This window comes from Scardinius erythrophthalmus (assembly GCF_964197995.2).
Source record: "Scardinius erythrophthalmus genome assembly, chromosome: 1".
NCBI lineage: Eukaryota > Metazoa > Chordata > Actinopteri > Cypriniformes > Leuciscidae > Scardinius > Scardinius erythrophthalmus.
In genome coordinates this window covers 33,276,801-33,302,108 of record NC_138221.1, presented here as the reverse complement: position 1 = coordinate 33,302,108, position 25,308 = coordinate 33,276,801, and the positions used below count along the sequence as shown (strand labels likewise).

General features: G+C 41.0%; 1 protein-coding gene across 2 annotated transcripts in view; it reads right to left on the bottom strand.

Annotated features, from left to right (window-relative positions):
* prkar1b (protein kinase, cAMP-dependent, regulatory, type I, beta) overlaps positions 1–25,308 on the bottom strand; it is a 64,986-nt gene that overhangs the window by 38,178 nt on the left and 1,500 nt on the right. For both annotated transcript variants that reach the window (XM_081387095.1, XM_081387096.1), the window contains exons 3-4: positions 20,278–20,448; positions 18,363–18,454 (exon numbers count right to left, since the gene is read on the bottom strand). In XM_081387095.1, coding sequence (XP_081243221.1) covers positions 18,363–18,454; positions 20,278–20,448 — 263 coding nt within the window. The remainder of the gene's footprint in view (positions 1–18,362; positions 18,455–20,277; positions 20,449–25,308) is intronic.

Here is a 25,308-nt window from a genome sequence, read left to right as displayed (position 1 = left end):
AAACATTCGCAAACAGCATTGCAAAGTTGTGTGGTTGGAACGACAGCCCTCGAGCTGTGGTTAGAAGCATAGTTTCTTGTTTGCATGACACGTGGACTTAATAAATCCTTGTCGTGAGCAAAATAAGCAAGCTGACATTCAGTGCAATCTATATCCAGTGTTTCCCCTACCATTATATAAGGGGGGCGCCCCGCCCTCCTAACGGCTCCCCCCGCCCCCCCTTGGAGGTCAAGTAAATTTGATTTGATTTTCTTTATAGCGCCAGATTACAATTTGTTATTTTATAAAAAAAAAACTACATGGCCCTTAAGTAATATGTTATTTATCTTATTTCCACGATGGCATGTCTTTTCTGTCTGTGTTTGCGCGTTTACAATTATCCCAATGAGTGCGCACGTGCGCACACTCACACAAAAACAAACACTTGCGTCACATACAGTTGAGCACTAGCGGACAGAGAGCGCGCGGCGGGAAATATGTCGCTGAACTGAAGATGGCAACACTCGCTCTACTGCGAGTAGCAGCCGGAGTAGCTCTCCTGCTCCAAGTCTAACGCCCGTTTCACATATATTTCGTTTGCGGTGAGTATTTTTTCCCGTACACTGCACTCGGATGCAGTCCGTCGATGATCGATCCGTTCCAGTTGCGGTGCGTATACAGCAGTGCAGAGATCGTTTCTGCATCGAGTCTATTTCTGCTGTGCTGAAAACGCTGAATTAAAGTGACAGCGCATGTTTCGTGATCAAAATGAACACCGATTGACCTGAAAATGTAGTAATTTCACCATAAGTGCGATTAATTAAATAAAATGTAGTAATCTCACCATACATGTATTTAATTAATTACTACTTTTTTCACTTTAAGACTGAGTTAAAGCAAGGAAAACTACAATTTACCTCAACAAGGCGACATAATGAACAACACTCGTCTCATTCGTGGAGGTGGAAAAACAAGTTCTTTGTGACATGCAAGATTTATTGTATTAAAATTTAAATACAAAAGATTTTAATATAAGTACATGGTTAAATATTTTACCACTTGCTTGAGCAATTTAATATATAATTATATAGAAGTAATGCATTGAATAATACATTGTTTAAATTGTGTTTACGTGAACGCGCGTTCACAGCAGTGGTGCGTCTGACAGGATTATTCTCTCCAATAAATGCATCATAGAAATAAAAACTTCTCATAAAAAAGCCCTTTTAAAATTTGTTTGTCATATATATGTATTAACTAACATTAACGAACAATGAATGACCAATATATTTGTTAGTATTTATAAATCTTTTTTTAGTTGGTAGTTAAAAAATAAAACTATTTAAGCTCTGGTCCATTAATATTAACAAATACTTCTATAAATTTAACAAAGGTTTTTGCAAAAGTCAATTTTAAAAAGATTTAAATATGTTTATTTATTTTTTTAAAGAGATATCTTATGTTAACATTTTTTAACTTTTACAAACCATTACCCTCCCAGACAATTTATGTGACAGATAGATAGATAGATAGATAGATAGATAGATAGATAGATAGTGTCTGTGTCAATTTTCCCCAAACAAACCAACCAACCCCCCCCCCCCCCCCAAACCTGTAAACCTAGGGGAAACACTGATATCTTTTATTTAGAATACATACAAATGTAATTTACATCTTTTAGTTTGTCAAGAGTTTTAAAGCGTTGTTTTGAAGAGTGCGAACGTGCTCTACTACATAAGAACGAGCCGATGATTGAATCTGGAAATAAAGCAAAATAACTGAGAAAAATTGAGAAATAGTCCTCAGATGTCATGTGCGTAATTTATAGCAAAACATCTAGCATTAATTTGATCTCAAACAGATTCATTAAAAGAAGTTATTACTCCACCTCCTGCGTGACGTCATTAAACAACGTGGTTGAACGACCAATTCGCGACAGTAAGGTTTCGGGAAACAGTTGTGACTAGCTAGTTGATTTCTTCAATGATGCATCGTACTATGGTAGTTAAGCAGCGAGTTACGTCTTTGTACGGGAAACGCACCCCTGTTTATTTGCTGTCTCTATGAAGCCCCTTCATAGAAGAACATTTAAAATTTTGAGGTGAAATGTGACCCCCGGAATTTCTTTACAGTGGAAAAAAAGGAAAAACAAAAAGCGTTGAAAGGACAGAGGCTCTGTCTATCTCACATGTCCAGATCACAAGGATGACCGTCTCACCTACACACACTCAGACAGGAAATAAAAACAATATAAAAAAATTCAAACGCAAACTAAAGTGTCTGACATTTCACAGGAAGTGCTGCCTGTCTTGGAATCATTTGTTTCTCTATTTCCAGCAGAGGAAAAGGGGAGATGTGTTTGAAGAGGAAAGCTCAGCACAAATATCTCACCCCCTTTTGTCCAGTTTTAACGGGAAAGGCTGTTTACACTGCTCACAGGAGGAGACGAGAGGAAAAGAGGCCTAAAAGTGCTGGAATTGCATTTACTGGAACAAATTTAGAAAGGCAGCAGCAGACAGATCCAGCTTCTACTGATTATTCTGCACACATTGCATGGCATACAGACACCTGGACACTGAAGTAGAGGTTGACTGGAATGGGTGTTTTAATGGCAGATGCCAATCTCTAGAGAACAGGAAGGCCGATGACAGACAAAGTGCTGAATTACAATATATAAAACAATTTAATATTAGCAAATAAGAAATTGAACTACATTTTAAAATAAATAAATAAATAAATAAATAAATGCATACATTTATTTTTTATTTAAAATAAATAAATGTATAAACAAGTAAATAAAACAAATTACACTTACAAGTAAATAAATAAATACATAACTGATTAACTAATTAATTAATCATTAATTAACTAATTAAATTAATAAGTAAGTAAATAAATAAAAATAATAATTATCATAATAATCATAATAATTAATCACTTACTGACTATAACTAAATACATACATTTATAAATTATTTTTTTTTACTAAAAAACAAATAAATATAAATTTATTAATGAGAAACTAAAAAAAATAAGTGAACAAGTAAATAACTACAATTAAAATTAAAATAAATTAAATGACCAAGTTAATTGATAAAATTGATTTAATTTCAGCAATAATAAAAAAAAAATAAATACATATATGCATTTATCTACAAATTATTTACTTATTTATTTATAAATAAGTAAATTAGTAATAATATAGTAAATAAATAAATGCAAAATTTACCTGAAATGTATTCAAATATGTCAATACATTTTAATTATTCAATTTAACATTATATTTTCTTTAAAATTTATGCGAAGGTATTTGAAAACAGTATGTGTATCGACCAAGAATTATTAGTTGATTACACAGTTTAGCAGATTTTTTATTTTTTCAGAAACATTTCTAAATCCCTTCAGAAATGTTCACCGATAGCGTTCCAGAGAGTTCCAGAGAATTCCAGAGGGATCGCAGGGAACGGGTGGGTGGTAGGGGGTCAGGTCAGGGGACCGAGACGGGCCAAAACAGCCCATTAAACACTCTCACTCGGAAGACATGAGAGTGAGGACGGAAAAGAGGAATATAAAAGAATGCAAACAGGACGAATGTGGAGATAGAAAGAGCTGCTTCTTGCGGCGACTGACCTCATTAGAAGAAACTCCCTTTGTAACAGCACAAAGCTATGCTAAATATTGACCACACACAGACTCGCACTTTACAACAGCACTGGTAACACTCGCGGGGTAAAACTGCCACAGCAATTCTGCACGGGAAGAAAGACGAGTGAAACTTCCAGCTGGGGACAGCCTTCACTGCACTAACACACACACACACACACACACACTTGCTGCATAACTGCCCAGACAAACATCCACGGGTCAAGTCAGTTAAGGCTATTCATTAGCCAGCCACTTTTCCTCCTTCTTCCTGGTGAGAGTGTGTGTTTGTACGAGTGCGATTACGACATCGCTGCTGCCAGAGCAAACACACCTGTGTGGAAGCTGTCAAGTGCCTCCCAAAAGCGGCCCACATCACAGCCAAACATCGCAGCTTCCTGTGGGCCAGAGTTTAACAGCTCACAACAACATAACAGCTTCAAATTATACGGTGTTGATAACCGTACAGCACTGGTATATAACGTCATGCGCTCATTTTCTCCGCTCTGCTGTCTGGCACTGCATGAACCGGTCCGATTGTGGATCATCTTGAGTCACGGACATCTGAATTGGACAAACAGCATCTCTTACAGGATGGACCGTGTAACTGCAGGGGTCTCATGGGTATTGTGTTGTGGTCTTCTGTTTCCAGCCGGGTTCAGAATGGCAGACAGTTTACACTACTGATAACACGTTGTTTTTTTTACTTTTTCTAAAGTGACAGTAAAGACATTTATAATGTTACAAAAGATTTCTAATTCAAATAAATGCTTTCTATTCATTAAAGAATACTGAAGAAAAAAAGAAAAAGAAAATCACAGTTTCCACAAAACAATTAAGCAGCACAACTTTTTTCAACATTGATAATAATCAGAAATGTTTCTTGATCATCAAATCATCATATCAGAATGATTTCTGAAGGATCATGTGACACTGAAGACTGGAGTAATGATACTGAAAATACAGCTTTGGACACAGGAATACATTACATTTTTAAATATATTAAAAAAGACAAATTAATAAAACAAATTAATACAGCCTTGATGAATATAAGAGATTATTATTTTATGTTATTATTCTTTCAATAACATAAAAAAAATCGTATGACCACAAACTTTTGAACAGTAGTGTAATTTGAAATTAATTTAATTCGGATCACTTGCATCAGCAATAGTCAGACTATCAATATTATGTCTCCATAGAAACCCTAATTCTAATATATTAAACTTTGGGTGTGCTACGTGTCATTCAAAGCAATCAGGTTTTTGCTTGGTTGATGTAATGATGTAATCCTGGAGGCAAGTTGAAGTGAACCCAAAAGCAACTTTAATTAACAAAACAAACATTAAACAAAGGCTGGAAACAAAAGACAAGAACCTGGAAAAACATGCAATACATGAGGGCTTAAATACACCAGACTAAAGACAAGAGACACCTGTGAATAATAAATTAACAATTAACCAATGACAAGACACATGGCAGGATCACATGAAAAACAGGGAATCACATGACAAGACGAGAACCAGGAACAAGAAACAAAACCCAGAACGTGACATAGCCCCCTCTCTATGGGCGGCTCCCGACGCCCATCAAAACAAAAAAACAATAGTTCAGGAGGGTGGTGGAGCAGAGGCGGACGCGGGTGCGGGATGGAGGGCCAGGCCCGTGGAGCGGCAGAGGACCTGGAGACTGCAGCAGGAAGGGAGGCCAGGGCGGATCAAGCTGTGCAGGCGACCAGGGCGGATCAGGCAGTGCAGGCAACCCTTCTGGCGGCCAGGGAGGAGACGACCCTTCAGGAGGCCAGGGAGGAGACGACCCTTCTGGCGGCCAGGGAGGAGACGCCCCTTCAGGAGGCCAGGGAGGAGACGCCCCTTCAGGAGGCCAGGGAGGAGACGACCCTTCTGGCGGCCAGGGAGGAGACGACCCTTCAGGAGGCCAGGGAGGAGACGACCCTTCTGGCGGCCAGGGAGGAGACGACCCTTCAGGAGGCCAGGGAGGAGACGCCCCTTCAGGAGGCCAGGGAGGAGACGACCCTTCTGGCGGCCAGGGAGGAGACGACCCTTCAGGAGGCCAGGGAGGAGACGACCCTTCAGAAGGCCAGGGAGGAGACGACCCTTCAGGAGGCCAGGGAGGAGACGCCCTGTCAGGAGGCCAGGGAGGAGACGCCCCTTCAGGAGGCTAGGGAGGAGACGACCCTTCTGGCGGCCAGGGAGGAGACGACCCTTCAGGAGGCCAGGGAGGAGACGCCCCTTCAGGAGGCCAGGGAGGAGACGACCCTTCAGGTGGCCAGGGAGGAGACGACCCTTCAGGAGGCCAGGGAGGAGACGACCCTTCTGGCGGCCAGGGAGGAGACGACCCTTCAGGAGGCCAGGGAGGAGACGACCCTTCTGGCGGCCAGGGAGGAGACGACCCTTCAGGAGGCCAGGGAGGAGACGCCCCTTCAGGAGGCCAGGGAGGAGACGACCCTTCAGGAGGCCAGGGAGGAGACGACCCTTCTGGCGGCCAGGGAGGAGACGCCCCTTCAGGAGGCCAGGGAGAAGACGACCCTTCAGGAGGCCAGGGAGGAGACGACCCTTCTGGCGGCCAGGGAGGAGACGACCCTTCAGGAGGCCAGGGAGGAGACGACCCTTCTGGCGGCCAGGGAGGAGACGCCCCTTCAGGAGGCCAGGGAGGAGACGCCCCTTCAGGAGGCCAGGGAGGAGACGACCCTTCTGGCGGCCAGGGAGGAGACGACCCTTCAGGAGGCCAGGGAGGAGACGACCCTTCAGGAGGCCAGGGAGGAGACGACCCTTCTGGCGGCCAGGGAGGAGACGACCCTTCAGGAGGCCAGGGAGGAGACGACCCTTCAGAAGGCCAGGGAGGAGACGACCCTTCAGGAGGCCAGGGAGGAGACGCCCTGTCAGGAGGCCAGGGAGGAGACGCCCCTTCAGGAGGCTAGGGAGGAGACGACCCTTCTGGCGGCCAGGGAGGAGACGACCCTTCAGGAGGCCAGGGAGGAGACGCCCCTTCAGGAGGCCAGGGAGGAGACGACCCTTCAGGTGGCCAGGGAGGAGACGACCCTTCAGGAGGCCAGGGAGGAGACGACCCTTCTGGCGGCCAGGGAGGAGACGACCCTTCAGGAGGCCAGGGAGGAGACGACCCTTCTGGCGGCCAGGGAGGAGACGACCCTTCAGGAGGCCAGGGAGGAGACGACCCTTCAGGAGGCCAGGGAGGAGACGACCCTTCTGGCGGCCAGGGAGGAGACGACCCTTCAGGAGGCCAGGGAGGAGACGCCCCTTCAGGAGGCCAGGGAGGAGACGCCCCTTCAGGAGGCCAGGGAGGAGACGACCCTTCAGGAGGCCAGGGAGGAGACGACCCTTCTGGCGGCCAGGGAGGAGACGCCCCTTCAGGAGGCCAGGGAGAAGACGACCCTTCAGGAGGCCAGGGAGGAGACGACCCTTCTGGCGGCCAGGGAGGAGACGCCCCTTCAGGAGGCCAGGGAGGAGACGACCCTTCAGGAGGCCAGGGAGGAGACGCCCCTTCAGGAGGCCAGGGAGGAGACGACATTTCAGGAGGCCAGGGAGGAGACGACCCTTCTGGCGGCCAGGGAGGAGACGACCCTTCAGGAGGCCAGGGAGAAGACGACCCTTCTGGCGGCCAGGGATGAGACGACATTTCAGGAGGCCAGGGAGGAGACGACCCTTCTGGCGGCCAGGGATGAGACGCCCCTTCAGGAGGCCAGGGAGGAGACGACCCTTCTGGCGGCCAGGGAGGAGACGACCCTTCAGGAGGCCAGGGAGGAGACGCCCCTTCAGGAGGCCAGGGAGGAGACGACCCTTCAGGAGGCCAGGGAGGAGACGACCCTTCAGGAGGCCAGGGAGGAGACGACATTTCAGGAGGCCAGGGAGGAGACGACCCTTCTGGCGGCCAGGGAGGAGACGACCCTTCAGGAGGCTAGGGAGGAGACGACCCTTCAGGAGGCCAGGGAGGAGACGACCCTTCTGGCGGCCAGGGAGGAGACGCCCCTTCAGGAGGCCAGGGAGAAGACGACCCTTCTGGCGGCCAGGGAGGAGACGACCCTTCAGGAGGCCAGGGAGGAGACGACCCTTCTGGCGGCCAGGGAGGAGACGCCCCTTCAGGAGGCCAGGGAGAAGACGACCCTTCTGGCGGCCAGGGAGGAGACGACCCTTCAGGAGGCCAGGGAGGAGACGACCCTTCAGGAGGCCAGGGAGGAGACGCCCCTTCAGGAGGCCAGGGAGGAGACGACCCTTCTGGCGGCCAGGGAGGAGACGACCCTTCAGGAGGCCAGGGAGAAGACGACCCTTCTGGCGGCCAGGGATGAGACGACATTTCAGGAGGCCAGGGAGGAGACGACCCTTCTGGCGGCCAGGGATGAGACGCCCCTTCAGGAGGCCAGGGAGGAGACGACCCTTCTGGCGGCCAGGGAGGAGACGACCCTTCAGGAAGTCTCTGGATCGGCAGACGTGACGTTGTGAAGCTCTGGCTCGGCAGGACTGACGTGAAGCTCTGGCTCGGCAGGACTGACGTGAAGCTCTGGCTCGGCAGGACTGACGTGAAGCTCTGGCTCGGCAGGACTGACGTGGAGAAGCTCAGATTCGGCAGTAGGGATCGACCGATATGGATTTTTTAGTGCCGATGCCGATACCGATTTTTTTTCATCAGCCTTAGCCGATGACCGATACGGGCTGCCGATTTTCTTGGGCCGATATTTGGAGCCGATACTGCTTTTGCTCACTCAATTTAAATCATAAAAATGACACAATGATAACAAACGTTACAAGTCTCAATTTAAAAAAGGAACATTTATTGAACTTAAAAAAAAAATAAAAAAATATTTGACAAATATTAAAAACATGTGAGGTAGAACAAGTAAAAAAAAGTTCAGTGCTAAAATTACTGAAAATAAATATTTAAGCATAATTCAAATTCTTTAAGTAAATTCTGAAAATAAATATTTAAGCATGAATAAAATAATTACACTATTGCACACAGTAGCAACAAGCAGCATAATAAACGTCTGTCTTTCCTATGCAGCCATGAACTGCGCTCTCCATGATGACATGGAGGAAGGATTAATTTATTTCCTGCCCTTTACGACTACATATATTTATGGAGATGAGAAATAAAAACCCGCCCTGTCCAGCTATGATCAGCTGTTCGGCCGAGTTTTCGATGCTTTCGAATTATTCCACCACGGATGCGGCATTCTGAAAAGTTGAGATGTTTTTATCTCGATGCGGCGCGGACGCGCTTGGAAAAAACAAGCGCGTCGCTTCCATTATGAGCGCGCATACATTTTTTGAAATAACGAACTTGAGCGCGCAAAAGACGCGATATGTGAACAGGCCCTAAAACATGTATTTGTTTTCATCTCACCACGGCATAGAAGCGCCTGGACAAACGAGCGTGCTGCATCGCATGCGTGTCGCAACCGCGTCGCTTCTTTTATGAGCACACGTCCAAACCTCAGCCAGGTGGTCGCTGAATAAAACTCCCACAAATATCACGGAACAACGTCGGCATTATTTAATCCTATGACCAGTGTTCGTAACAGCTGCCGTATGCATATGGATAGCCTCAAACTCAGCTATTTGCAGCTCCTTGGCTTAAATACAACGACAAGCAGTTTTATAGATGAGGCATTCGCGTTTTCCATTTGGACCCACAAACTTGCTTAGTTGCACGCACATATAAAGCAACGTGTTTCCACTTTTAAAGTGTATGGCAATATTTCAGCTGAGTCAAACAGTTAAAAGATGCTTTGAAAGTTTAAAACTTGCATTTGTCTTGAAGAGGCTTCCAGCACTCTGCTAGTGTGGGAGGGGCAGTGCATGGGCTGCACGTGAACGGCAGCGTCTCCAGCAACACAGAGCTGCCTGCGGATCCTGTCTGTAAATAATGCCGGGAAAAAACTATCGGCGAACGCAGCGCCGCGTATCGGCCGATGCCGATACACATCAAACCCGCAAATATCGGCCCGATTTATCGGCCGACCGATATATCGGTCGATCACTATTCGGCAGGGCTGACGAGGAGAAGCTGAGGCTCGGCAACGGCCATGACAGGATGAGGCTCTGGCATGAATGCGCTGGCGAGCGGTGTGAGCACTGGAGTTGCCAAGTGGGCATGACGTGAATTGGCTCAGGCTTAGGTATTACTGTGAGCTTCTGGGGCTCCACATCCGTAAAGCCAACAGTAAATGATGAACCGCTCCACAAGAGGGCAAAGTCTATATATTTCACCAGAGTGTAGTGAGGGGTATTGACAGGCATGAGATAGTACAGTGGCTTATGGAGTCCAAAGCGAAACATGTCCTATAAGATCTCATCAGAATAGTCCACTTCATTGCAAAGATCAAAAAACTCCCTCACATACTCCTCAATTGGACGGTCATCTTGGCTGAGAAGGAAGAGACGGGTGGCTGGGTCCATATTTTGGTCTAGTATTCTGTAATGATGTAATCCTGGAGGCAAGTTGAAGTGAACCTAAAAGCAACTTTAATTAACAAAACAAAGGCTGGAAACTGGAAACAAAGATAAGAACCTGGAAAAACATGCAATACTAGACAAAGACACAAGGCAAACATGAGGGCTTAAATACACAAGACTAAAGACAAGAGACACCTGTGAATAATAATCAAAAGATTAACCAATGACAAGACACATTGCAGGATCACATGACAAACAGGCAATCACATGACAAGACGAGAACCAGGAACAAGAAACAAAACCCAGAACGTGACAGTTGATGACAAAACAGTAAAAAATAGCAAGCAACCAATCAAACACCACAGAAACTGCATAGCAAATGATGCTTAAATCACTCAAAATGCCTTCACAACTGCATAGCAACACCCTGGCAACCACCCAACATGTGACAAGCAAAATCAGAACAAAGAAGAATCACTCCTCAGCAAAATCTGAGCACTTTTACTGTTTAACTAAAACTATTACAAATTTCTGTAACTGAAATAAATCAGAAAAAAATATATAAATATTAGATGAAAATCTTCAACGTAAGTGTATGTGTTTTAGTTATTCAGTTCAGTTTTTTTAAGTTTAAATATTAAATTTACAAAAAAATTTCATGAAAACTGAAAATATAAAAATAAAAACTCAAGAGTATAGCATATAATAATGCTAAAATAACACTGGCTTCATACCAATTATCTGATTCAAATTACTAGAAAAATTCAATTCTGCTAAATGTACCTCATTAGCAGTTAAAGGCCTCATCAAATAAGCTAAAATATTTAAACAAGCGCACAAGGAAAGGGGGAAGTTTGTGAATTAATGTAATTTATAGAGCGTTCAGTATAATTCTGCAGGCTTAGATGCCATGCATACTGAAAATGTTGTTCAATAATGAGTCTATGATTAATGCCTAGACCTCATACGTTCATAAAGAGCCCCTCTTATAAACCGTTGATCTCTCGCTCCTCCGAAAAGTGCATCATTTGAGCACATAAAATGGACAGCCACCTGGTGTTGGAGCGTTTGAGTAGATTATGAGACAGATCTAAGTGTCAAAGGTTTCCTCCATTAGCCTGAGCTCTGAAGCTGTGATTTGGGTTCATCCGATACAGGCGCAGCGTTACATCACCCGCAACTTCCTCAGCACCCCATTTCCTTTACCTAAAACAGACTGGGTCAAAATAAACTCGCCTTAAAAGACATCTGCTGCGTGTGTGGCCTATCAGATAGTCCATGAGCTGTGCTATTTAAAAAACACTTAAAACCAAACGGTTGATGATCAGGACGTCTCACTACAGTTTTTGCTTGTAATGTTCATATGCTGTGACAGAAGAGATCAGATTCAGAAATGACCGTTTAATGCCAAGGTGCTTCGCTGAGAAGTTCATTAATGATCTGATGCACTTTGTTGTTTCCAAAGATGTTCACTGTCCATCAGCACTGGGATATGAGAGCAAAGGGCAGAGGCTGCTGGGTCAAGGGTCAAGGGTCAAAGGCCGGAAGGGTCATTACTTGCTGCTTAATTGGTGGATTACCCCAGCTGCATGCTCTACTTTATGTGAACGCAAGGACACACACACACACACACACACACACACACACACACACACACACACACACACACACACATTAGAGAAACTAGCACTGGATTAACTAAATCTGTGTTCGGAGGAAAAAGCATTTAACAGTTTTCACTAATAGGTATATAATAACTGTTTATAATAACAGTTTTCCACTTTGAATATATATTATATTGCAATTTATTCCTGTGATCAAAGCTGAATTTTCAGCATCATTACTCCAGTCTTCAGTGTCACATGATCCTTCAGAAATCATTCTAATATGATGATTTGAGAAACATTTCTTCTTATTATCAATGTTAATAACAGCTGTGCTGCTTAATATTTTTGTGGAAACTGTGATGCATTTATTTCAGGGTTCTTTGATTGATAGGATTTGGATAGAACAGCATTTTTTGACCAATTTAATGCATTTTTTCTGAACAAAAGTATTAATTTCTTCCGAAAAATAATACTGATCCCAAACATTTGAACGGTACTGTAATTTCCATTCATGCAGCAAGGAAGTGAATCAGCCCACTTACTTTCACAGTGTCACATTCTGACCTGTGCATTTGTGCTTCAGACTGTCCGTCTGCGCTGCAGAGTGACTGCGCTCATGGTTGAGTGTCGACTAACGCAAGAATTTCATTGAAGATCCAACTTCATCCATGTGCTCAGGCAGGTTGCAGCATGCCGTTTTATGCAGTGATTTGAAGGCTAAAGCTAGATAAATCAAAGTAATCCTATAATTCTACCACGGAGAGGAAAAATCTTTGGTCATATATAATGGAAACCTTTAGTTATCATTTGGTAATTTATTGCCGTTACAACATGCAATTATTAGAATGAGCACAAGTACTGACAAGGCCACATGAACTAAAAATATAATAACTGCATCTCTTTTAAAAGGTGCTGAAGAAATATAGATCCAAGTGTTCAAACGACTCCCAGCCAAATTTAATAAGCAACATTTTATTAGTGGTGCTTGTTTAACTTTGGTGTTTACTCTTACCGTACATTTTAACTACGGACAAAATACCTCAAATTGTGCTTTCTAAGTGCCAATCAGCAGTAGGGGGCGTGTCCACTCATGATGGGGAGGAGAGAGAGTGAGCCAATCAGCAGTAGGGGGCAAGGTAAATAGCCTTTATGTAAATACTACATAAAGTATTTAAATTATTAAATAAAAAATAAAGCAATTCATTATTGTAACAGTTTCAATCTGTTTTGGTTTTGCTTTTATTCTGTTCCCTGTGCTGCTTTTCCTGAGTTCTGTTTTCCAGTTAGTTTCTATGGTTTCTGATTGGATTACATTCACCTGCTGTTCATTTAGTTAATTTGTAATCTCTGTGTATTCATACCCTTAGCTTCCTTAGGTCATTGTTCTGTGTCGTCTTAGTGTTATGTGGTTATGTTATTCTGTTCTCCTGCGTGTTTCCTGTCCATTTTGTACTTTACATCTTTGTGTGCTCATTACAGCCACATAGTGTGACAATTATAGTGTAGGGCTGCAATATTATGACAACAATCATTGTTGCCGATTATTGCTTGATATTGTAATAATGATTAATAATGTCAATTAATTGAATACTTTAAAACTTTTTATGTTGGGCTGAAACGGCACGTCATATGCAGTACTAAACAGACAAAACAAGCTTAAAGTCTCCCATAGTCAATAACTGTATTCCTTGAAACTCATCTTTTATCACCAAAATGGCATATTTAAACGTTTTATTTCCTGTGGAAAAAAATATTTATGACTTTAAATAGCTTGAATGTAACTCTACACCCTCACTTCATTTAGTACACGTGGCTCATGAATATGCAAATGAGCCCTGCCTCCACTCACTCATACAGGCGCATCTACAAGTCAATGTATGACTCAGAATGGTAATGTGTTTTATGTATCGCTCTCTACAAGGTTGGACACATAACACCAATTAATGTGTTTGTTCTTTGGCTTGACTACGTTATCAAACAGCTAATGATGAGTTATATTATATACAAATATATTCTCTTGAGACTCCCTTGCTTCACGGTATAAATTAATGATATGCTAAAGCCCATCCGCACATTGATGTGATTGGTTACAAGGTAGTTTGTGACGTCAGAAACAACAGAGATTTCAACCCGTGTTTTTGAGACTATCTTTGGTTCACTGCAGTTTTAGGTAGAAAATACTCAGCAATGGTGCTGCTGACTTATGAATTTACACATGGTTTGTCTAAAAGCATATAAAAACACCACATAGACATATATAAAAAACATTAAAAACTGGATTTTAACCATTGGGGGTCTTTAAGAACTAAATTAATTAGTTTATTGCTTTTTACGAATTTGAAAAAAATCACATTGGTTTGGTAGCATTAAATATTTTTTTATACAAACTAGCAATAAATTATATACAGAAAGCAAGCAAGAATGTTCCACATCACTAAAGTGGTCTATCTTGCTAACGTGCACATGTGCTGACAGACTTGAGATTCTCTAGAGACAGATCCATCCTTCCAGTGAAGAACGTTAACAAATTACTCACACTTCACTCAGTGTGGATAGAGACAGCTTAGCCGCTTTTCCACCGTCAGGCCAAACGGTTCGCTTTCCTTAACCGTTCCATTCCGTGCCGATCCGGCCCAGCGAGCACGGATATAGTTTCATTTTCCACTGTGAGCCTGATAACGGAGCTCTTTTGAATGTAATAGAAATGTGTCAGTTGTTGCCTTGGTAGTGCAAGGGTTTACAGAAGGTATGAGATCTAAATAGCGAGCGTGTTATGGAGGATGATCAGCCATTTCTTTTCATTTTATTATTAACTTGTGCTTACTTCGCTCAAATAGGGCACTTGGCCAGCGAAAGAGCTAAATCACGCCGTGCTGAACCAAGCCCAAATGGAAATATAACTGGAACCATTTCTCACCGTTCTTAAAATCGTTCGGCCCGACGGTGAAAAAGCAGCTCTTGTATTCTTGTCTTCTATTTTTTCTTCTTCTTACAATTCCATCAGTTTTTTTAAAGTACATTTTTGGCTAAATAAAAAACAACAACAGTTTTTTGACAAAATTCTACCTACTAGAAGTCTAATTCGACTTGGACCGCGTTAGAAACTCAATAGCCACACTAGCTAGCATTACAAAAGCGTGACTGTCTACTTTAAAGGTCATTTTTAATAGTACTGTCTGGTCTGCAGGTGCGTGAAACAGCTGTTCCCCACAATCACAGTGTGAAGTTTATATCAGATATGAGCAGGAAACCAGATAGCCATTATGCTAAGAGCAGGTTAACATTATAAAAGGGGAGCTGAACAGATGTGTTTGGACACGATAAAGCTACTCTGAGTTATCAGCAGATATTTATCCTCCATCAAAACAGTTTAAAATCAAACTAACCATGCTTTTATTTTATTTAGCCGCATTATGTTACCCGTAGTTTGGCGCTATAATGATGTTATGCAAAAGAAAACATTATTTATATAGCAAACAATAAGAGGCCATGCTAATCTCCATAGGCTTATCTGTCTAATTCTTGCAAGTATGACGTACATGCACACACTGATTTATTTCATGTACAGTACGTGCAGAAATGTGTGCATGCAAAACCACAACACAACTTCTGTTCTAAAGGAATTTAAAAATAGATGGACAATCTCTCTGTATATACGGTAGCTACTCAGTTCAGTGGTTCATTGCAGCTCAAGCACTCGTTACTGCTGATTACTGGTATTGTGCTTTTTTAAATTAGAACACAATGCTCTGTTGTTTGAGATGCTGCAGGGCCCCTGAGGCGAGAGACAGAGAGAGAGAGAGTTGGGGCCATAGACAGGATGGTGTTCAAATCAAGCAACGAAGAGCAGGTTCTGACTGAGTGTTCATATATTTCATATTCCATATTTCACCCCAAAATCAAATGACAAAAAAAGAAAAGTCTGCACAAAGAAAATGAATCCCATTTTAGAAAAATATCGTTTTTTTGCATTGTAATATTATATTTTTAACATTTACACCCAAATTCTTGCAGCAGTGCAACTCGATTGCAATTTAGCCGTGTCAATTAACCGGCAAAATACTGGAAGTGGCGCATTCTACCGACAAGAATCCATGAACCGCATTATTAGACCATTTTCTAAGGCTTGACGATATATTAAAGCCATTTAAAATCATAATGTAGCATAGTGCTACTGTGAGATCGCAAGGGCTGCGATTCAATTAAATAAGTATATGCGCTGCAGGTTTCAGAGTGAAGAACAGCGCTTTGTCATTTGTCAAATGTTTTATCCGATAAGAAAACATGAAAGAAACACATTTACCGCATGGTAAAAGCTACAGTGGTTGTAGTATTTCTAAGCTCCTCAACACAATTTTCTCTTCACTGAAAGGACATCATAAAACCAGCAAGCTTCTATTAACTACTTATATGTCTTTCATTCTGACCCGACTCCCAAGGTCAAGTTCAGCAACAGATTTCTTCCTGCATTAAATTTGCCACTGGTCTATTCCCATGCCACCATGAGGTAACTGCTTTTATTTGCCATGGCAACAAAACCACACTAGACAACAAATAACCTGTAGGGTGGGCCCTAGGGTGGGCTATGCCACATGCCAGATCTGCCATCTAGCTGTAATGTTTAACTCCAGTGGTAGTGACACATCCAGTGATCATAACAAGCACTCTTACTGACTGCAGTGTAATAATGTAAACAGCGTATGGCATGTTCTACTATATATGGCCATATGTGTGAACGCCTGCAAAAGCGAACAGGCAAATCTGTGCCAGTGGTGATAATGATGCTTACGTTTGCAAAGCATATGAACCTAGGGCACCACTTTAGCTGGTGTATGCTGTTGCCTTTTGAGTTTACTGCACAGTGCACACATTTGGGATTGTAGTAGCCTAGTAGCTATAGGTCAAGATAAGTAAAATGCATTTTAAAAAAACATTACCATTCAAAACATTTTTGAAAGAAGACTCTTATGCTCACCCAGGCTGCATTTATTTGTAATATTGTAATATTGTTAAATAAATATTATTAAAATTTCAAACAACTAAAAATGTTATGTATCCCTGTGATAAAAGCTGAATTTTCAGCATCATTACTCCAGTCTTCAGTGTCACATGATCCTCCAGAAATCATTCTGATATGATGATTTGATGCTCAAGAAACATTTCTGATACGAATAAACAAAATCTGGTTTCTTTAGTCTTTACTGTCACATGTGATCACTTTAAAGTGCTCCTATTATGTTTTTTAGATACTATCTGTCATGCAGTGTGTAATTTAGCAGTTTGTGAATGTAAAAGGTCTGCAAAGTTTCAAAGAGCAAAGTGCACAACAAATAAAGTTATTGACTCCTAAAGGAAGGGAAAGGAGGAGAATTTTCGAACAAACCGCTTTCAGAGTTTTTGAGAAATGAGTGCAATGAGAAATTAAGTGATGTGCAATGTATATTATGTGAAAAGTGCTTTTTGACCTTTGATGCATGGAAATGTATTGTAGAAGACCTCAAAAACAAAATCAGGAACCTTTAAAATAGCATAATAAGGGTGAAAGTGATACTTTCATAAAAGAAAAAAAACCTTGACCTTGAAAATCTTCTATTATTTCTAATTGAAGTCTTTATTTGTTCTAGTTAAAGTGTTTCACTGCAAGCGTAGAGAACTGCAGACTGTTCACGGTGCATCTGCAGCATGTCAGACTTAAATGAAATAACCCTGAAATAATGTCATTTCCCTGTTATTTACCAGATACTGCAGAGTCATAATCTGCTGGACCTCGGTTTGACCACGTCAAGCATGTTGCTTTGACAGCATCACAGACACACATGCAGATAATTGGACATTGTGCTATTCTGTCGCCAGGAGCGAATATTCCGTAACCATGGAAACAATGTTAATGTCCTCCACAAATCTGAGTCAGAAATATTAAGTGCGTTCTGGAGCTTTCCGAAGAAAAATTGCAACATAGGCCTTAAAGTCTTAAGATGATGTACAATATAATGATGTATTTTCCAACTAAATTTGCCTGTAATTCTGATAAATAGTGACTGTAATATATTCACAACAGCCAAAAAAATAAATAAAAGCTATCAATCTTAAAACACGATAGCATGCATCTGCAGCTCCTGGCAAGAAAGCCCGATAATAAGTGTGGTGAATTTCCAGCTGAGTGCTGGATGTTTTGGGGAGTTTCGTGTGTTCTCAGAGAGGGTTTAAAAGCAGAAAGCTGAGAGTTTGTTCCCTTCATGGTGGATCTGTATGCATAATGGATTCGCCTCAGCAGTGAAACTGTATTCCGTGCACAAAGACGGAGCAACCTGAGCAAAATTCCTGGTAGACTGGGAGAGGCGTTTTACTTCTCGTTGTTTAGGGTTTGTGGCATCTCCCCGACTCAAAAGCCAACAATCCGCGCAACACAATTTCCCCACACCCACATTAAAACACACTTTCCACCACTGTCAGACACAATGCCTCGTTTTATTTCGACGCAAGTTGCCATGGCGACGAGAGCAACAGAGTGAATACAGTGGCTACTCACAAGCCCCCCTGACACGACTCACACCCTCACCCTGCTAAACGCACACAAGACCAGTGCTGACAACCAGAAACCAGCTGAAAACAACATGACCCGATTCATAAGAAAGACTTCATAATACGGAATATAGTGTGACTCATAATACCTGACAACGATCTACCTGAGACGACGAGCATTTACCTTCTCTCGTTGTCATCTAGGTGGGCAAACAGCACATTCTTAGAGATGGCTTTGGCCAGGGCGGTCATTGTCTTGTAGTCCTTTGGAATGACCTATAGCCAAAGAAAACAATGAGTTACTAGATTAAGTGTAGGTTTTCCTGGCAATTTGAAGTTTCTGCAAAATAATATCTAACTACATTTGCGTATTTTTACCAGTAACTGTGAGCCCAACCTCGAGTCTCTATGATATTCTGATCACCTTTTCACCCGTTTTATCAAACACAAGGCAAAAATGTAACTCTGATTGCTTAGAGAATTAATAGTACACCTCTTCTCAAAAATGCCCATGATTTGAGGATTCATTCACGTTCATACTGGAGCACAAATGATGTTGGACATGTTATGTACCGATGTTTAGTACTTAGGGTTTGTGGTAATTAAAAGGGTCATGACATGGATTTTAATTTTAATTTTAATGTGTTCTTTGAGGTTTATTATAATGTTAAAAAAGTCGGCTAATGTCACTGCATAGGAAACAGTATCAACGCCCAACCGCTATTGCATCCGGGTAAATGTTTTAAAAACATTATCCATATAAAACCGTCATTTACAAACAACGCATTATGAAATAGTTTAACTTACGGTATTTCAAAACTTACGGTTTGTGCAGCTGCTGTCAGATATAATACACGTTCAACAAAAGTTTCTTTGCGAACTCTCTGTGCCTCGTTTACAAAACAAAATGCTCCGAACAAACATACAATCCTCCGACACGATCCGGGACGTCATTTAAATGAACCATCCACTTGTTCCTGACACTGGTAATTATCCTGGACACCAGGATTATGTCAGAAACTGAGCATGCATTTATATACTGTATCCAGTGTGTAGACGGCCTCAGTGATTATAATGGGTTTCTATTTGTTTTTGACGCGACACACATCCAGTGTAGGCAAGTGTCATGATGTATAACTATTTGTTAATGTCTTGCTCTGGAGGCAGGCATTTGCAAATGTATTTGGCCATGTAATGTCAGATCCTGCAATATCAAAACGAGCCGTTTTGGAGCTTGATTAAATAAATGCTTTGTTTATAATGAGGAGAAAGTTTTAAGCTATGAAACTTGCAGGATGTTGACCTCTTATATGTCAAAAGAACAAGGTAAATTTGATTTATCATGTCATGAAGAACCCTTTAGTTATCATTTGGGCCTAGTCAAATTGCCACTAATATTTTTTATCAAAATTTACATCAAAATCAAAAAATCATTTGAAATGATTGAAAAGTTAGTTGAAATAAAGCTGAAATAAAATATATAATATATATAATTATTAAAAGAAAAACTTAATCTTAAAAAAAAAACTTGCCTTAGGAAATAACTGAAATAAATAAGTTAATACATAATATTAAGTACTAAAATAAAATTAATTAAAATTAATTAAAGCTAAATAGAAATATATAAAATAGAAGCAAGTTCAAAATAATAAACACTATAATAGTATATAAATAACACAAAAATAACACTGGTGCTTAATTACGTTGACTGCAAATGTTCCTGGTGTTATTGTTCACAATTCAGTGAATGTTTTCTAAAGAAAAAACATATTCATAGCACATTTCGACATGTTTTCTGCTTACATAATTAAGTAATCTGCGATACAGAAAAGGAAAACAACCAATAATATCATAGCGTTTCCATCTACTCAAATAAAATCCATATCCCATCCTGTATTATATCCAACTGAATGTTTCATTTCACGCAGAAATACCACATTATAGAAGTCAAATGTATTGTTAATGCCAATTTTTGTCATCTATAATGAAAAAAAGTATCTAATGTGAAGACGTGGTATGAATCTGGGTTAGTACTAAAGGGAAGAATCCAAAACAGGGTGTTTGAAAATAACGCAAATTTAACTGCAATTTGTATTAACCTTTCTGACGTAGCTGACGGCATCCTCCTCTGTGTAGACTTCAGCACTGACCCCACCTCTCCGGCGCCTGGCCTTCACCACCGGGTTTGGAGGAGGAGGAGACACTTCATCATCGTGAGAGTCCGACTGCGAGTTGGACTTCTGGCGGGCCATGATCTGCTTGCATTCTTCCTGTGGAGAGAGGAAGTGAATGATACATATGATTAGACATCCATTTGAAAACATCGAGAGGATTGTAACCATCTAATGAAGGGCTGGATTTTTCATCCTCATTACACAGGACACACAAAAACCGGTGCGAAGTTAAAACAGCAGACACAGAGAGGGTAAAGCTACGATTAAAAAAATCACCATTACAGATAATAAAATCTACTGCCTTTAAAAGACTGAAACCTACTGTGAGCACAGACAGCAGACACAACAGCACTGAGATTTCACTGGCAGAGCAAGAGAGAGACAGTGAAAGATTCCCGTATGAAAGAGGGAAGAACAATGAAGCTGCATGCCACAGCACAAATGATGTGTGTGTCCATGAGACAACTAGTCAGAGAGTCTACACACAGTCTTACGGTACTTTACTGCAAATGCGGTGGACATATGTAATATTTATATATATATATATATATATATATATGTATTGTGTAAACATACTAAATATGATGAATATGTAATCATATGTATAATATTTATTTTTATATACATATACATATATATATATATTATATATATGCAATATACACAAACACGTGTATTAATCCACATATTGATTTCTTACAAAATAAATATTTTGCATAAAACTACACCCACAAGCCACTTCTTTATACACCTGTTCAACTGCTCAGTAATGCAAATATCTAATCAGTCAATCACATGGAAGTAAATCAATGCATTTAGGCATGTAGACATGGTCAAGACGATCCGCTGAAGTTCAAACTGAGCGTCAGAATGGGAAAGAAAAGTTGTTGGTGCCAGACTGGCTGGTCTGAGTATCTCAAAAACTGCTGATCTGGGATTTCCACGCACAACCATCTCTAGGGTTTACAGAGAATGGTCTGAAGAAGAGAAAATAGCCCGTGAGCGACGGCCCTGTGGGTGAAAATGCCTTGATGATGCCAGAGGTCAGAGGAGAATGACCAAACTGGTTTGAGCTGATAGGCAACAGCAACTCAAATAACCACTCGTTATAACCGATGTCTGCAAAAGAACATCTCTGAAAGATGTGTGAAAACACGTTGAACCTTGAAGCAGAAGATCGCTGGGTGCCACTCCTGTCGGCTAAAGCTGGGGCCACACTAAAAGATTTTTTTAAATCTTATAAGATTTATCACAAACATGATGATAAGAAATCACAGATTTAACCGATTTGTTGTTCTAGTGTGTGGAGTGCAGCGATGTGATCAGGAAAGCACAAAAAACTGAGTCCTGCCTGTGAACACGGGAAATCTCGCAAAATCTCTAGCATCAAACGTGACTTTAAAGAAAACAAACATGGCGGACGACTTGCAAGGAGAAATGCCACTTATAGTGTATGGGCCATTTTTACAGAAAATTTGCAGGGGGGGAAAAATAAAATTGTTTAGATGAAATCATGGTGAAGGTGTGAACATGGACTTTACATGTTACAGTGAGAGCTGGAGGTGAGTCTTCCATCAGCTCGCTTTCTGATTGGGTATTGTTTCATTTCACAGGATTCACTTTTCCAGAGCGTGCGCTAGTTTGTCCTCAGGGTTCCCCCACACAACAGGATTTCTGATTGGAGATTTGGGCGGCTCCAACGTTCTTCCGAGCAGATTCAATCCCTCTTAACACACCTCACACCACAGGAAAACCTGATAAGATAATATGTAGAACCATCAAGATAATCGGGACTTTACCTAGGACTTTCGGAAGGGGAGAAATCGGTCCAAAATCACTCTGAATATCTTGTAGTGTGTGCCTAGCATTAGAACAGGAAACTGAGGCTACAATTCAGACAGACTCACCAAAATTGGACAACAGAAGATTGGAAAAATGTTGCCTGGACTGCTGTGACATTCAGATGGTCGGGTCAGAATTTGGCGTAAACAAAGCATGGATCTGTCCTGCTTTGTATCAACGGTTCAGGCTGCTGCTGGTGTAATGGTGTGGGGGATATTTTCTTGGTACACTTTGGACCCTTTAGTACCAACTAATCATTGCTTAAACACCACACCCTACCTGAGTACTGCTGCTGACCATCTCCATCCCTTTATGACCACAGTGAATCATCTTCTGATGGTCACTTCCAGCAGGATGACACGCCACATCACAAAGCTCAGATCATGTCAAACTGGTTTTTTTGAACAATACAATGAGTTCACTATCCTCAATTGGCCTCCACATTCACCAAATCGCAATCCAGGAGAGCACTTTTGGGACGTGGTGGAACGGGAGATTTACATCATGGATGTGCAGCCAACAAACCTGCAGCAACAGTGTGATGCTATCATGTCAATATGGACCAGAATCTCTAAGGAATGTATCCAGCACATTGTTGAATCTATGCCACGAAGAATTAAGGCAGTTCTGAAGGCAAAAGCGAGGTCCAACCCAGTACTTGCAAGATGTACCTAATAAAGTGGGTGTGTGTATAATATATTTAGAGTGTGTGTGAATATTATATGAATGGTTTTAGTGCATTTTTATGTGGTTGGTTACTTGCCTGAGTCACTCTCTACTCTGGTATTCTAGCCTCTATATCTGATATCAGTCTGTTAATTTTACAATTAAAACTTTTACAGGATATAAAAGATAAAGTGTTTGTAAAATGGCATAAACATCTGCCTCTGAAACATCCCCAAGACACAAATACCAAAGTGAAGGCAGGCAGATGCAAAGCAACAGCTGGGCACATGCCACACACAAATCCACACAAAACACACACAAAGCTCTCTCCAAAGCTTTAGACAGCCATCAACAGGCCTGTCCATGAAATAACACATAAAGAGTCCAAATGTGCTCTGAAATCTGTGAAGCATTTATTTGAAAGTGAACGCTTAACATTATAGGCTAATTGTATTTACTGTCACATTTGATCAATATAATGCATCCTTGCTGAATAAAAGTATTAATTTCTTTTTTTTTTTAAAGACTTTGAATGGTGGTATATGTTTGGGATTAAAGGGATAGTTCACCCAAAAATGAAAATGCTGTCATAAAAAATATCTTCTTTTGTCTTCCGAAGATGTATTTAAGTCTCACGGGTTTGGAACAACACGAGACGGTGAGTAAATGATGACAGAATTTAAATCCTTGGGTGATTTTTATTTTTATTTATATGATTGACAAAAAAACTCCAGCATTCTTCAACTGGTACATGAGCAAAATACTACTTTTGTTAACTGGGCAAGAGGTCACATTATTGGTCGATGCTCAGTCGATCTCAGGATGGACAATCATCAGCCTAGCCGATCACTCATAATCTTGTATCACTAGAAACTTTAATTTCTATTGATATTTAAAATAAAAAAGAAAGAAAATAAAAAGGAAATCATGTAATCATTTGCTAGCCCTCATGTTGACTTGTGCCCTACATGTCCATTTTAATCCGGCACAGTTTTCATACACTCATTCACACACATAGGGTCAGGAGTGCATATCCTTTAGCAGCTCGTGGATTTTCATCTTTCTAAATGAACAGAAGCTGCCAGACAGACAGATAGAGAGAGAGAGAGAGAGAGAGAGAGAGAGAGAGATTGTGAGTGACTGAAATTCATCTATGACTAAAATGCAAGTGGGTCAGTAAACATCGTTCACCCAGCGGCTGAAAACTACGATGACTCTAAATAACCTCAAAAACACAAGCTATTGCTGAACATGCATCATGAGGAGAAGACAAGGACAGTCGTTCTCTTGTTCTGAGTGCAATATCAGCCCATCTGATCACGTCTTATGAATACACAATCCCATCGGCTGTTTGATGCTCTACCTAAACCAGCAGAAGCTCAGCAGAAGCCCATTCCTAACAAAAGCCCAAGCCCCAAGCATCTGCGGGTATGAAAAAGCCTGTTGTTCCTGGAGCACATGATCAAAGAAGATGTTCAGTTGCTGCTGAGTGTAGATGCGGTTACTGGCACCTCCAGCTAAACGAATGACTGCTGTGACTTTCATAAGATCCGTGTAATCTAAGATTGGGCAACAACATCAAACAGCATCAGCATGCCTCCTAATTGTCTACTGAGGGGGAACGGGAATGTTGATGATTCCAGCTCTTTACATTTCTACTTCTACACTACACTACTGTTATTGGGGCCAATACTAATTTTTTTTCTTTGTGAAATAAAGAAATTAAGAATTTTTTTACAGCAAGGAAGCATTTAACTGACCAAAACGGATGGTAAAAACGTTCATGATGTTAATGTTTCTATATTAAATAAGTTTCTATTCCACGAAAATACTAAGCAGCACAGCTTTTTCAACATTGATAATAATCAGAAATGTTTCTTGAGCATCAAATCATCATATTATAATGATTTCTGAAGGATCATGTAAGGCTGGAGTAATAATGCTAAAAATTCAGCTTTGCATCACATAAATTACATTTAAAACATATTCTAATAGAAAACAAAAATATGTTTTTTTTTTGTACAAATAAATGCAGCCCATAAGAGGGCCTCAAGACGACTTAAAATAATTTAATTTTAATTCATTTTAGAAGTGTGATTTCTACACCTGGGAAAGTCATATATATAAACAATTGAAGTGGATCAAAACCTTTCATCAAAGTTATGAATTTTGAACAATACTCATTCTTGTCTTAGGACAACTTTTAATTAACTTTTTTGATCCACTTCAAATGTTGACTACTGTATATATATATATATATAAAAATCTTAAAATGACACGCGCATATAGTGATTATATATATTTTGTAGTTATACCAAGCTCTAAAATATTTAATCAGGTAGAAATTATGAGTAGGCTAAAACATTGTTTTTATTCTTATCCTTGCAGTTTTGAATACTGTTGCCAACAATGAGAGGCCTTGTAGTCAAACATTTTGAGAATCGCTGT